This window comes from Callorhinchus milii, unplaced genomic scaffold (genome assembly GCF_018977255.1).
Source record: "Callorhinchus milii isolate IMCB2004 unplaced genomic scaffold, IMCB_Cmil_1.0 Scaffold1, whole genome shotgun sequence".
Lineage (NCBI taxonomy): Eukaryota > Metazoa > Chordata > Chondrichthyes > Chimaeriformes > Callorhinchidae > Callorhinchus > Callorhinchus milii.
In genome coordinates this window covers 79,605,788-79,621,578 of record NW_024704742.1, presented here as the reverse complement: position 1 = coordinate 79,621,578, position 15,791 = coordinate 79,605,788, and the positions used below count along the sequence as shown (strand labels likewise).

General features: G+C 40.1%; 1 protein-coding gene across 1 annotated transcript in view; it reads right to left on the bottom strand.

Moving 5' to 3' along the window:
* Window positions 1–5,510: 5,510 nt before the first annotated feature.
* LOC103177712 (leucine-rich repeat and immunoglobulin-like domain-containing nogo receptor-interacting protein 2) overlaps window positions 5,511–15,791 on the bottom strand; it is a 46,868-nt gene continuing 36,587 nt past the window's right edge. The window contains exon 2 of the mRNA XM_007892018.2: window positions 5,511–7,527. Within this exon, the coding sequence (XP_007890209.1) occupies window positions 5,689–7,515 (1,827 nt within the window). The 5' untranslated portion in view covers window positions 7,516–7,527 and the 3' untranslated portion in view covers window positions 5,511–5,688. The remainder of the gene's footprint in view (window positions 7,528–15,791) is intronic.

Below are 15,791 nucleotides of genomic sequence, written 5' to 3'. Positions count from 1 at the left end.
TGATTTTCATGCAAAACAATGAATTTTAACAGGCTAAAAAAAAAGTGTTTTTTTGTGGGGGTAAGAGAGAATATCAGTTATATTCTGTCCTCATCCATGTCAATTTTCCAGTGAGATTACTGGATAACATAACAATCAGGTGTGAGAATGTTGGCTGAATGTTAGATAACCTTGAGCACAGTGATGGGTTTCCATAAGTCTCAGACACCTGACTGACCAAAAGAAAGGCGTTGATGAGGCCTAATGTAATCTGTTCCCAACCCAGTTCTTATTCACTAATCAGCACGGACCAGAAAGTAAATGTACAATGTGCACCCAAGGAAGCATCTTTACTCAATGAGCAGATCTCTGGCTCACTCTCCATAAAACTATACCTGACTAAGGGTGACTCAAGTCTAAATTGACAAGTCTTACCTCTTGTATCTTTTAATGTGTTAGTGACCAGCGCAATCTGTCTGTCTCATTTTCAATGACATTTTGGAAGGAACTTTTCAGATCAAGAATGTTTTAATTACTTGTTACAGAGCTTGACGAAGAATTTGTGCTATGGATTAAGTTTGGCAAAGGTCTAATTTTAAACAATGATTGAGTCTCCAATTTTGTTTTACAAATTATAGTGCTGTTCACATTGGGAGGACATCTCAAAGTGCTTCACATTGCTGGATAGACATCTGAGCTATAGGTAGGATCCAAAAGGTATGGGAAGGGGAAAGAAGGGGAACTGAAAGTGTGATCACAGAACTATGTTTTGAAAGGTGCATTGAAAGAGGGAACGAGTCGGAGGGACTCCAGGATAAAATTCCAGAGAGCGGGGGCAGAATAAAGAGAGGTGGCTGTTTCTGTAATGAATCTTTGATACAGATGGCTGCTGAAAGAGACTAACTTACATAACTGTTTTATACCAGATTAATTTTTAATGTATGGTAGTTGAAAGGCAGTTGTTTTTTTTTAAAAAATTGGATAGAATTTGAATCTTAGTTGTGGTTCTCAACTTAACTAGCAGGTGACTGTTGGCTGGGGTCATGGTTAGTTAACTCACAGGATAACAGCAACCACAAAATTACATTTGTATAGTGCTTTTCACGTCAGGAGGATGTCCTAAGGCACTGGATATAAAAGGTATCTCATAAAGTTTATTGGGGAAGCACATGGCTATCATATTGAACTGCTTCATAGTGTAGTTGAGACTTTGTTATTAACATCTTGAAGTAATGGAATGGATCAAACCATTGCAGATTCTTTTTGTTTTCCAAACCATTTTAAAACGTTATTTGAAATGAGATTGCATTTGACTTGGGGAGTGGTGGGGGTTGAGAAGTTATTTCCTCTAAAGATCTAGGATTAAACCATTCTTTACATTCTGTATGAGTAAATAATCAACAGTGCAAGCACTGATAGAGTGAATTGCAACTGGCTCATCACTTTGGTGGGATGGAGTGTAATTCAATCAGCAGCGGCAAAGATTGGATTCAATTAAGATTGTATTATTCCAAATTGAATTCAATCTCCTTAGTGTTTACACTTTGCCATTTTTCCTCACAAAGCATTTGATGTGATGGACATTGCATGATAACTAAGCCCATCCATGACCTCCGAGAACAGCAAGGATGTTTCCACTAGCTTAAAGCACTAAGAGTAATCTCACATAGCAGTCTAGGGATGTTTGATGATGATGTGTGGAGAGCAGGAGGGTGTTGTGGAGAGGTGTGGCAGACACTTGGATTCTGCTTTCCTTATAGTTTTTAGTATGTTCCTGATGGAAGATTAAAATTTATTTTAAGTGTTTCCAAAACAAGCTGAAAATTCCATGCATCCCACCTACACCATGGAAAGGTTGCAGGGTTAACAAAAGTCGAGTGGGATTAGTCCCTGCCCTACCCCGTGACTGGTTTGCCCTTCCAGGATCTGCTGATGAGCCCAGCTGACTGTGCTGTTATGAGCAGTCCCCTGGAATACTGTGGATCTGCCTGGCTCAGGAACTGGACTACTGAGTCCACCCCAGAGGGTTGGCTCGATTCCACCATTCCATTGCCAGGCATGTCACCTTGGAGCCAATTCAGCTCCAAGGTGACCCCGCTTACCACTGCTCCCCTAGGAGGGAATAAAAATGAAGGTTAAGTGGTACTCTGCATCCACTACACAATACATTTTTTAATTCAAGGTGTACAGATTGAGAAAGAACAAGTATTCAATTCCACTGCAAGTGGAACTAAGTAGACAGTAAGTAATGGTACTTTAAATCATAAATTTGCATTCTAAACATTGTTGCTATATTTGATTCTCTCCCTTCCAATTTTATTGTATTTGTTTTGAAGCAATTCGAGAAAAGATTCATATTGGTCATTAAATATATTACAGTGAATTTTATTTCCCAATAACGTTCCTGACTTGTACTTAACATACCAGTTCATTGTTCTGGAAGAACAGGTACTAGGCAAAAATCAAATTGTCGCTGGTCATGGCATGATAACATGGTGTGGCTCCCTTGTACAGGAGAATACAATACAAGATATTAGCTCTACGTATGCAGAGAGAATCCCTGCTCTACATCTTCTCCAGAACTTGTGTGTGATGGGTGTCAGCTACATAAGTGTAGTCGTTTCTAGTGACAGCAAGGAGAGTGAGAAGCAGACATACTTCTCAGAAGATACAAGGTTTGCATAGTGTGCTCCACATGTAATCCACTTAAAACGTGGACATGAGAATGACAGAGAAACATTTGCCAGAAATTGACAAGGAATCAAATGGTTGATGGATGATGATGGAGTAGTGGAAATAATAGATCATAAAGATAGAAAAACTACAGCAAGGAGATATTTAGATATAGGGTTCATTTTTAGTTCAGTTTGTTTCTGTATCCAGGTCTAGACCCTTTAATTGTAATTTAAATTAAGAAATACCTGACCCTCTGAGACCTAAAAATTGTTGCTGCGCGAGAGGAAGCTTTCTCTGTATACTAGTCACATTAGCATCAGAAATATTTTTATATCGCAGAACAGCATTTTATGGTGACAACTAATAGCCACATTGCCCATTCCTCATAAACTCAAATCACTCTTTATGTCACCTGCGGGCACAGCATCTAGGTAGATGGCTTGGGTTTTGCAGGAAATAGAAATGCAGCAAAATATATAATGATGTTTGGTAGTGTGCAATTCATTTTCATGTTTGCTGTAATGACCATAATAGCTAGGAACATATTGCAAATTTATATCCCATTTTGAAAAGGTTGTTGTTGTTCAAAGTGCAATTGAAAGAGAATTGAAATTGAATCTTTTTGTTTCCCCATTTGCTATCGGAACAGAACAGTTATCCAGAAAATATATAAAATGCAGGAAATGAATTAAGATTTCAATGTGTTTGATGGTGACTACAACAACAATGCACAGTTGAATTGGGAAAATCCTGTTTATTGAAAAAGAAAGCCACCTCATATTATGAACAGGCATATCTAATGGGATTGGCAATATTTTACTCACATACATTTGCTATTTGAACAAACAGGTCTGCTGGCCGACGTACTTAAGACTAGCAAAACAAATTAATGTCTCAAAGAACCAAAGTGATGGCCTCACCAATTTATTGGGGTAGAAAAACACAACACTTTTTCAATGTGATGATTAGCATACTAAAATCTGTTCGGAAAAGTCACATTTTTCACCTCCTTCGATTTGACATTCAGAAAACAGACTGAGGTTTTCTAATTATTCAGGAATTGAATTTATGAACATAGGGATGGGAAAACAGGAGAAGACCATTGCTGCTTAAAGTGTTACATTTAAAAGAAAATGTTTCCTTTGTCAACTGAGTTTCAATGCACCAACAGAAGTGCAGTAATTCAGGCTCATATACATCCACATTTACATTCCATGGCTCTGGACAAATCTCATCAACAACATACCCTTTATTCGTATCCTTTTTTTTGGAGAAGCAGCTGGTTGAATCTCCCCACCTTAACTCCTTCTCTTATAACATTGCACCAGACTTGGATTTGCTATTACCATTTCTCAGGACTGATAAACATGTAGTTTCCATTTGGGTAGAATTCAGGCTTTTTTAACCCACCTCTCTATTTCTGATACACCAGTAGATTTACTAGTTATATCATTTGTTAGCCTTTCTGGTTTATCTTAAGTTGTGAAATGGAAACGGCAATTTCGGTCCTGTCAGCAGAATCATTTGGCTCATATATGGGTCATATTCAAAGAGGGAGCACACCGTTTCCTCATGCCTGCCACTTGGAGTCATTGATCTTGGTTGAAGATAACAAGGAATGAACTTGTAAAACATTATTCTGATTGTTCTTTGAATATTGCTGACCTCTGAGTTGCCCATTTGGCAGCCAATTCTTTCACCTTCATTCGCCCACCTCTACATTTCCTCTCACTCTTGAAGTGCTAACTCATGCTGCAATACGGTCTACCAAAGCAGTCGTCGTCTGGCGACTCACTGAACACCTTTTTGTGCTGTGTTTGCCAGGGCAATGGTAATGTTATTCATAGTGGGCAGGGGCATTTCAAAACCAAGCCCAATATGTCTCAGCTAGGGTAAAAGAAACCAATACCCCACAAATTAATCTCAGAGACCCTCCTTCACATTAAATAGTAGAAAAGGATCATTAAAACACTTCCCAGAAAGTAACTATTCAGAAAGGGGTTGACTAAGGGGACACTGACAAGACCCAAGTGAGTGTTCTCCTTGTTTACATATTTTATACCTTTTCGGTTTGGATGACTCAAAAGGTTACTGGTCATTTACAGATTAACAGTGTTTATGCTACTGCACACAAATTCAATGCAGAAAATAAATCAGCAATAATACCTTTTAACTCAAATCAGGTTTTGAGTTGATTTTTACCCCTGTTTTCAGTTTTTGTCTTGTATTTGGATAGGAAAGTTTTCTTTGTGTTTAAAATATAATCAATATTAGGACCAAACCTGTAGGTGTACAAAGCATATACTATGAGTATCAGCACTGCTTCTTCTGAAAGAACTAATGATGGCATATGTTTATTGTACACCAATTAATCACAACATTATTCATATTGCTTAAAAAAAATCCTTTTCGTTAAAACAAATTCCCCCCACCCTCCACACACAAACATATATGCCTTTCTCTCCACAACTTTATCATACCTCCCCTCTCCACTAAGTAATCTGCAACATTGAATTTTTACTGGTGCAATCCTTCTCAAATCATTGTCATTCCAGTACAAATTCACTGGCATGTAATGAAGAAGACTTGAATCCTCCTATTCATTCCTATCGGAGGGTTGTGTTGGGAGGGAGGGAGGGAGGGAGTGGGGAGGAAGAGGGCAGTTGAAATATAAAATGTAGAATGATTTTCTCTTGACTTGAGCAAGCGGTTCACTTGTGAGATTGGTCACATTTGAATGTCTGAAATACTGGCCGTCATTCAAGCCGGGTCTGTGAAGACATCCAGTGTCCTATGCCACCTTTTCCATTACCTCAAGGCACAGGCACTGTGAAAGCAACTCCACTTCTTGCCCACTGCTGCAATAAATCTAGTAGTTGTTTTTGTTTATTTTGTACCATCGGCTGTAATCAGGTATATCCCCTGGCAGTCTGTCGAGCCAGGCCGCATCATCACACTGTAGATGTAGCCCCATAACCAGCAAGAGACAACCTGATGGGTGATTTAAACAAAAACACCATGTTGCTGCTGACGTTATATCATTTTCATGTTGAACCTCCTCGGGCCTCCTTGATCTGCATCAGACATGGCCCCGTTCGTCTTACGGGGGATGTACTCAATATCAATGTTGTTCTTGTGCTTGCCCTTCCCCCGACTCCATACGAAAAGGAGCAGGAAGCAAAACAAGACGACTCCCAGAAAAGTGAAGCAGCCCATGGCAGTGGACACCAGGATGGTCTTAAGGTCCAGCGCCACCGTCATGTACACATGAGTACCATTTGAGTGGGTGTTGTTCAGATCAATCATGTACTGAGAGGTGCTGTTTCCGTGCAGATGCTCGGAAAATCCCTTGACGAACAGCGTGGCCGACAAAGTGTCATTACCGGCAGCATTGCTGGCGATGCAGAGGTACAGCCCGCTATCCTGAACCTGGGCAAACCTGATCTCCAAGGTGCCATCACCCAGGACTGTGGCTCTCCCATTAGATTTTACTGTGATCATCCTTCTGCGCGGGGACTGCCAGGAAATAATTGGGAGAGGGTCCCCATCTGCCCGACAAATGAACTGAGCCACCTGGCCCTCCTCAATCAACAGGTGTTGAAGCTTCTTCTCTTGGATGTGGGGCTTCTGGCAAGTGAAGTAGCTGGAGAGGAAAACGTCAGCAATCTCCTTGAAGGGTTTGCCCTTCAAGCTCTCCGGTGATGTGCAGACGGGCTGCTCCTCCGCAAACCTCAATGCCTTCCTTCTCTGCATGATCCACAGGAGGCGGCAGTCACAAGCCAGTGGGTTGTTGTCAATGGCCAGCACCTGTAGGCTCTTGAGCGACTGGAAGGCGCTCTCCTCCATTGTGTCCAGCAGGTTGTGTGAGACATTCAGCACCCGCAGGGCACGCAGCCCTTGAAAGGAACGGGGCTCGATGGTCAGCAACTGCGCTCTGACCAGGTGCAGCTCCTGCAGCCGCACCAAGTCCTGCAACAAGCCCGATTCCACCATGCTGATGGGATTGAAGGACAGGTTCAAGTACACAAGATGGTACAAATGTCTGAATGCCGTGTAGGGCACTGCGGTGAGGTTGGTGTGGGTGATGGACAGGAAGGTGAGGTTCAGACCATGGAGGCTGTTGGTGGGCAGGACATCCAGTAGGGGCCAGTGGTCGATTTCCAAGCGTTTGAGTCGGTAGAGTTTCTTAAAGGCGTAGGTGTGGACGGAGCTGACGTGGAGGTGGGAGAGCCGGAGGCTTACCAGATTGTGGAGGTGAGAGAGGGCTTCTGTTGGTACTGCTGTAAGGTTGCACTTCTCAAGGGTAAGTTGCTCCAGTCCGAGCAGGCCATTGAAGGCTCGGTGCGAAATGTAAACCAGATCATTGTCTCCCACTTCAAGAAACTTCAAATTGTGTAAATCCTGAAACATGTAATCCAACAAAATGACTATTTTGTTCTCACTGATATCCAACCTGGTCAAATTAGACAACCCTGTGAAAACACCCAGGGGGATTAGTTTTAGACGATTGCTCTTGAGACGAAGGGAACGCAAGTTAAAAAGGTTATTGAAAGAGCCAGGTTCCACAGTTGTTATTATATTCTCACTGAGATCGATTTCTTCCAGTAAAGAGTATGAGAAGAACTCGTCCGGGTTGATGGACTTTAGCTTGTTCTTGCTCAGGTCCAAGATTTTGGTTTCGATGGGAATGCCCTCAGGAATCACAGTCAATCGTTTGCGGTGGCAAGTGACGGATTTGTTCTGAGCAGCACACTCGCAGCGAGCTGGGCAGCCCATGGTGGAGCCCACGAGAGCAACAATGAGAGCCAAGCTTAGGATCGGCTGCCAGCACGAGATGGCTGTGTGAAGCATGTCTACCATTCGGTAAAGGGCCTGCAACAGAAGGAAGCAAGGCATGAAAGGCCTTTAATTATTTTAACATCAATGAACATCAAGGTGTTTAATTGCTAATCCCACAACAGGAGATCTGCACACAGTCTGGAGATCCAAAAATTGCTAGAGGTTTTCCTTGACAGACAGCAACATTGCACAAGTACCAGGAACCAATAATCTCCATGTTGAAAGAAATGCGTTGCCTTGAATTTATTGAGGTGTAAAATATACTAAATGGATTAAGTAAACCAAGAAAAATAGGTTCAGAAACACCAAGCCAGCAAGGCAAGAGGGCACAGATTCAAGATTGTGAGGGTTATTTTGGAACAGCGACAAGGTAGTGTTTCTTAGCGCAACAACAACAACAAGATTACATTTGTATAGCACCTTTCACATTGGGAGGACATCCCAAGACACTGGACAGTGTACAGCATTTCAGATGATTCACAGATGATGGTTAACAGCTGGACCAGGTTATTGGTTCTTCAGGACAGAGTGTTTTTGTGGATTTATTTTTAACAGAAAATGACTATTATGTGTGTTTTATCTGTATGTTTGCAAGCCTCTTTGCTTGTGGAAGGAATGTTTGGGAATTTCTTTGCGGTGGGAATATTTGGGAATTAGTTTGCTGAGGGAACACCACAAATCTCTGTTTGTGGTGGGAATGTTTGGGAATCTCTTTGTTTACGGAGGCAATGTTTGGAAGCCTCTTTGGGGTGAGAGGAGAGCCTGACAAAGCATGACTGATTTTTAAGGGGTTGAGATCAGGTATTTTAATGTCATTGAAATATTTTTTTTAATACGTGGGAAACTTATTTGCCAGAATGATCAGCAACTCTTGTTAATCTTCAGTGCTACGTGTTATTTCCCTCTCAAATCCTTTCTTTGCCTCTCTTTGTTAATACAGTGCTCTGAGACATTCTACATGAAGGTCTCTATACAAATGCAAGTCTGTGTAGTTGTTGTAACACTGCCATTGTCATTGCTTCCTCTGAACCTTCCTCTCTTGTTTCCAATTTACAAAATACAGTCACCACACTATACAGTGGATCCTGTGAAATGCTGACACGAGAGGGACTATATCAAATACATGTTATCAAGTACTATGAGATGCTATCCTGTGTGAAGAGCACACATAAATGCAAGTTGTTGTTACATGTCATGACTTTGAACTCATAAAGTCTAAGCTAACACTCCAATACAATGCTGGGGATGTGGTGCATTTTTAGAAATGTCATTCTTCAGGTGAGACCTTGAACTGAGGTCCTCTCTGCATGTTCAAGTGGACGTAGAGATCGCTTGACACTATTCAAAAAAGAATGGGGAGATTTTTCCGGTGCCTTGACCAACAATTCTCCAAATAAATGTGATCATTTACTTCGTCTAATTTGGGGAAAGAGCTATGCGCAAATTGCTTCTGAGTACTCCTTGAAAATAAGGAGTCTACACTTCACATATATCCTATGAAATATTTTGAGACATCCTCTGAATGTGAAAGGTGCTATTGCACAAGGGTTATTAATATTATAAATAAATTTACACTATTGCTGGGCACAGTTTTGTTTACTCACTACATTTGAGAATAACTATTGCAAAGCATTTTGAGACAATTTGCAGGATAAAGCACTTTACAAATGCAAGTTCCTACTCTTTCATTACATTGTTTGTAGAGTCGCTGAAGAAAATCACAGAAAGCTACTTCAATACAATAAATGTTGAAGTAAAACTACATTACAAATCCACATACTGAGAGCTCCTGCTCTTAGTGATAACCCAACTAATAGAATACAGCAGTAGTATTGCTGTAAATAAGTAAGTACAATCCCAGGACCCATCCAGATGAATATATACTGTTTTTGCCTGTATTCATTTCTACTTTTAAAAATTGCTAATCTTCGCAGAATGAATATTTTGTTCTTAGCTGACTGAATATTTATCTTGAACTTTTAAGATTACATTCTGCATAGGAATCTTCATGTTACTGCAGTCAGTCTTGTTTTAAAATAACAACAATACCAATTCTTACATTTCATATAGTGCTTTATCACATCATTATAAATATATTATAAAATATTATATTAATTTATATATTTTATAAGCAAAAAATAGCAGGGCTACGGGACTAGTTGAATAGCTCTTTCAAAGAGCTGGCACAATGGGCCAAATGGCCTCCTTCAGTGCTGTAAGATTCTATGATTCTATATTTATATATTATAAAATGTTAGATGTACAAGAAAGATTTTAAAATTCTCTGTGTCCATTGACTAACAATTGCAGTCTATTGTAATTAACCCACAAGATTGGTCTAGATAAGGAAGGCCCATGAGCCTTTTGGATTGTGTCCTTTCAGAGTCCTGGCCTCAAACATCTTTTCCTGGTAACTCATGTTGTTTTCCTTCTGTGTTAAGAAATACATTCCTCTGCCTGCTACGAACTTTCTTGTCACAAGCCAGAACCTGTAATCATTTATCGCCGTGCCTTGGCATAGCTGGAAGAATCAGGGGAAGAATCAGGGGAAGAATCAGGGGTCCCCAAATTCCTGTTCCAGAACTCAGCAATAGAAATAATGGGAGGGCTGGCAGATGGCTTGGTTTGGCCGAGGCAAAGTTATAGGTTGTTCAATTATTTAATCCACACTCAAATTTAAATGGTTTTGAGTTGCCGTAGCAATTTGAAACACTTCAAGGACTGACACTTTGTTTATCATAAAGCTCAGGGGGCTGTAGCTGCATGTTCCCAACCACACATACATAATAATAATAATAATAATAATACATGTGGTCAAGCAGAATAGAGGGAGGGGAGGTGAGGAAGGGTGGAGACATGTGGAGTATAATCACAAATATGGACTAGTTGGGGGCTTAATGGCCTATTTCTGTGCCTATGGCCAGGTAACATACAGTGAAATGATATTGAGACAGGTCATTCAGCCAAACTAGTCTCTGCCAGTGTTTGTACTCCGCACAAGGCCCTATCCCTGCCTATCCCCTCTCCTATATTTTTCCCTTCTCCATCATGTACACATTGTGTTTTCTTTTAGATACTTTGTTGTTATTTGCTTCAACTACAGCTTCCAGTATTGAGTTCCACAGTTGTGTGTAGCATGACACGAAGATATGCCCAACGATACCCTCTGTGCAGCAAAACCCCACTTAATTTGTGTTTCCAGAGAGCTAAAGAAAATCTGATATCTGAAGTATCATCAATGAAAGAAAAAGAGAGATTGATTTATTACTCTGATATCTCTGGACATATTGTGCAGTGTCTCCTTTGCCCCATCATATTCTCCTTTCACCAGGCCTCTCTCAAGTCTGCTCTCCTTAGTAAGTCACACACATTTGCGTTCCCCAACCTCCACAGAAGACATTGGGATAAATAATGTAAACTCGTGTGAGCAAACCAAACAGGATTTATTCCATTGTCTGTTGCTGGGTGGGGTGGTGTTCTATGCTCGTCGTTCACCTCCAGCACCTCACCCACTGGTCTTCTTCAAGTGTGAGCAAGGACCGTAAATACTGGAATCTAAGGCTTGTATTTTTAAGGTTTGTAGTTATTCCATTGCACTTACCAGGGTGGTTTCCCTATAGGACTGGGAATCTTCTGGCTCTGAAATTTGACATTTCATGTTTACATTGTTAAAGACTATTGTGTGTCACTGACTGAAATCTAATTTAATGTGGATGTTATGCAAATTAAGTACAAATAATAAGTTATTGATGAAACATTTAACAGACTGCAGTTATTTATTATTTATCAAAATCATGCCATAAGTGCACTGCAATGCTTCCATGTTTGGACTCTGTTTAGCTTTTCCACAGAACATTCAGAGAAATGCTTGTAACTGCACAGAAACTTACTTTTAACTTTTTTAAAAAAAACAAGTTTCCCTTTCTGGTGTGTAGTACAGTTTGATAAAATACCAAACCAGACTGAGAATCCCGGCTAATAAAGTCAGTCAATAATAATTATGAGCAAGCACTTCACAGGATTTGCTGTGTATTTTCTGAGCAAACTTGCAGACAGTTTGTACACAGCAATGTCTTGCAAACAGCCATGAAGTGAATGATCATTTTTTTTAATGAGGCATTGCTGGCCAGAACGCTGGGAGAAACTCCTCTTTCTGAATAAAAGGCAAACAGGATATCCATTTCAAACCACGTCCAAAGGATGGCACTTTGAACGTCATTCCAGCAGCACTGCATTGGCGTGTCAGTCCAGAGGATGTGAGTTCCAAGTACTGGTGAGGGGCATGAACTCACAGCCTCGTGGTTCAGAAGTGAGATTGCTACCAAATGAGCCAGTTTGACCCCTAAAACTCAATGTCAAGGTCATCTTACAGTCATGTCTGGATACTTCCCTGACGTAGAGATTCTTTATTGTTAAAATGTAAGATTGAAGTATGTATATTAAGATAGATACTCATGCAGAATGAGGGTACATTGAATATGTTCTAGAAAAATAAAATTGATTTCCAAAATCAAATTGGTTGTGTGAGTAATCTTTTCAATAGATTAATCATAGCCGGCCAAAAATAAATAAATATCCTAACGTCATCAGTGAAAGACAATTTGCCAATGCTTTTGTAGCAGAGAAACTAACAAACTCTCCCCAGCCCATCGCCTTTAATATGGTTTCTGCATGGTTCCTGATGACAGCATTTCAGATAAGCATGACTGTACTCATTTATAACGATGGTCTGGATTCATTTATTCACTGATGCAGGAGTTCTGAGTTTGATGAATACAAAGTGGGCATAGCAATTATACAGAATAATAGAGTGATAGAATGACTTGCTGAATCTGAGCAAAGGCATTGTTGCTTCAAAATGCAGACCCATTTTGGAAAGACACCACTCCACTTCAGCTATTTTCATTCTAAACATTTTTGGTCCAATATCCTATTTGTCTCGAACAGCAAATTGTGAGCGGGAGGAACTCATAAGAGCAACATCTCTGTGCAAGTTGTGCTGTTGTCGTTTTTTGACAATCATCACAGCTCTAGACGACGTTATTACAAAAGTTCCTGTACTTCATCAATGATCTTCCCTCTGTTGTCAGGTCAGGAGTGAAACTGCTTTCCTGATGACCACACGGTTCAGCTCCATTCTCAAAACCTCTGACAATGATGCAGCCCATAGCCACCTGCAGTAAGACATGGAGTCTGATTGTCTGTGGCTTGGGAAGGGAAGGGGTGGGTAGTCCAGTGAGCAGTTGGTATAGTCTTGTCTGGATGTGATGCATGCATGAATTAGAGTCTCTGCGACCTGAGGGTGAGAGGTAGTGATGGAGACAAGCAATGTTAAAGAGGTGGTGGAAGCTGAGCAGGTCAGAGTACGAATATGAGGATTAAAGCACAGATAACAATCAAACAAGACACAGAGGTTCCCCTCAGTCTTCGCAAGCTTCTCTGCAAATAACTGCTTAAAAGCATTCAGGACATGAACTGAAAGAAAATCTGGAGAGCATTTTTTTCCAGCTTCAGAGTACAACAGATCTGAGTAACAAGTGTTTTGTGGCAATCCAGATGGATTATTTTGCTGTAGTTACCCTTTCAGTGCAAGGCTTGCCTTCAGCTTCAACTATTTTCTTTTAAGTTTTACTGACAGGAGGGAATATGATGAGTCAGAAGGACACAAGTCAAACTCGTATCTTAAATCCATATTAAACCATTGATCTAAAACTCATAAATATAGTGCAAAAAGAGATGAAAGGAGAGCGAAACCCCTTTTCATTTTTCAATAAAAACTGTACGGTATGTCTTTGAAGTTTATGGAGTATCGGAAAGGCTGTTAAGCATATGTTTTCTGTGCAGCAAAGCTGTGAGAATTCATCACTGAAATCTGCCAGTACATTTCTTTGTTTTTGTATTTGCATGTATGAGTTAAGCCAAGAATGCCAATAGCTACAATAGTCCCACAATGTGCTTTTGGTTATCTTTTTCACCCTGTCAGCTGCCACCCTCCACTCCCTGCTCCGACGCTCAACTAGGATCTCGAGTCCTTTTGGAATATTCTCTCAACATGAAATAAGTGTAGGAGATCAGAAGAAAAACAAGTACAATTGGAAATTTTGTGTATTAAATTGGCAACAATTTTTGAAATGATCAAAATGTCATTCAAATGTCACTGAAATTCTCCCCACATAAAGAGAAATATCCTAATTTGCATGATTACATCTGAAGTCGACGTTGACTCTGGCAGCAAATATTTTACTGCTGGCCACTTTCATTCTTTTTCAAAAGGACCAGATTAGGAACTTAATTTGTTGGATTTAAAATTTTTCACTGTTAGTTTTGGTTTTAGGGCATTTTTGGTGCAACCTTGATGGTACAGAGAATAGAAACTTGTAATGAGCTGATTGCATTCCTCAAAACAATGCCCAAATAAATGAGGGTTGTGCTAGCAAAATAATAGTTTTCCTGTGAAGTTAGACATGATGTTTATTGTCATTTTCTTTTCAAATTAGTTTTTTTCTAATCTCCTTGTTACCATACAGCGGGAAGCAGCCTCTAGGCTGCTGATAAACAAGTCTTAACACTTCAAATACTATTAATAGTAGTTAATATTAACCAATAAATAATAGTTAATTAACTTTCTCTATTACTATTAACTAATAATTTTGATGCAGCACCTTTCACATTGGAAGAATGTCTCAAGGCAATTAAATTTATGATTTAAATATGGTAACTGTTATTTGGAGCAAACATGGCAGCCAATTTGCAAATGGCAAAATTGGTCAAGTGAATGACCAATTTTATCATGAGATTGCTGTTCAGAAACTAGGAGAGCATCCCTTCTTTTGTCAAACAGTGCCATGGGATCTTTAACAAGCAAATGGGATCTGGCTTAATATCTGAACCAAAGGATGGCAACTAGTCTTCCCCTTTATCATTAAAATTATTAGGTCTTTAACTTTAAGATTGAGCAAAATTGTGGCAAATTCTTAAAGTCAATCTTAATTTGTAGTTCATCTTACCACAGTTAGCAGCAATAATCAAGACAAACAGGATACTGATCTATATTACTAAATCTGTTGAGTTGAGATACACTCCAACATCATATTCGAACTGCATAGTGCGCTTGTAAGGCTGCACCTAGAATACTACATACAGTTCTAGTCACTCTGAGTGCTCCGAGACGCCATCTGGCGTGAAGATTGCTATATAAATGCAAGTTGTTGTTGTCACTGTAGCATATTCCACAATTATAGGCATTTTTTTATTTTAAAACAGGTTAAGACTAGATAAGGTTTGGGGCCTCACAGGCCTAAACATACAACCTCCAACTCCATTCCTCAGCATTACTACATCATCACATTGGATGGTCAACATATGTATGGACTGTGATTGAGCATGTTGGCTTGGCATGGTTAAATCAAAAGGTGCTTGAATTAGAATAGCCACTGTGAGGAAGTCATTCAATCACAAAAGGATAGTTGAAGCCTCTTTCACGTGAGCCTGAGTAGTATGACAAATTGCATTGTTGGTTGTCCACAGACAGGGATTTTCAAACCATGAGTCTTCAACTTCACCTCAGAGATGAAAGGACAGTCTTTGTCCCTCTATGATTATTATAGCTGAATTTGTAGCTGTAATAAAAAGCAACGCATTTCTAGTTGGTTAAACTTTGCAGTTAAACCAGCCCTCACTCTGGGGTCCCTAAGCTTCAGTTCTCAGGGTGCATTCCTCCATGAAGAGAGTACGTATTATATTGTTGTACTCACTAATCATAGACATAGCATTATACAGCACAGAAGGAGGTCATTCGGCCCATCGTGCCTGTGCCGGCTCTTTTAAAAGACCTATCCAAATCAATCCCACTCACCTGTTCTCTCCCCATAGCCTTCCAAACTTGTCCTCCCCAAATAATTATCTACTTCTCTCTTAAATGTTGTTATCGGGTTGGCTTCCACCACCCTTTCAGGCAATGCATTTCAGATCCAAACAACTCGCTGTGTGAAAAAAGTTCTTCTCACCTCCCCTCTGTTTCTTTTAACAACTATTTTAAATTGGTGCCTTTGGATTACCGACCCACCCGTCAGTGGAAGTAGTTTCTCCTTCTTCACCCTATCGAGTCCCCTCATAATTTTGAAAACTCCTATTAAGTCTCCTCTTAACCTTCTCTGCTCTAAGGAGAATAATCCTAGCTTTTCTAGCCTCTCCTGATAACTGAAGTTCTTCATTCCTGGTACCATCCTGGTAAATCTCCTTTGCACCCTCTCCAATGCCTTGACATCTTTGCGATGTCTAGAAGACGTGAAAAGCGC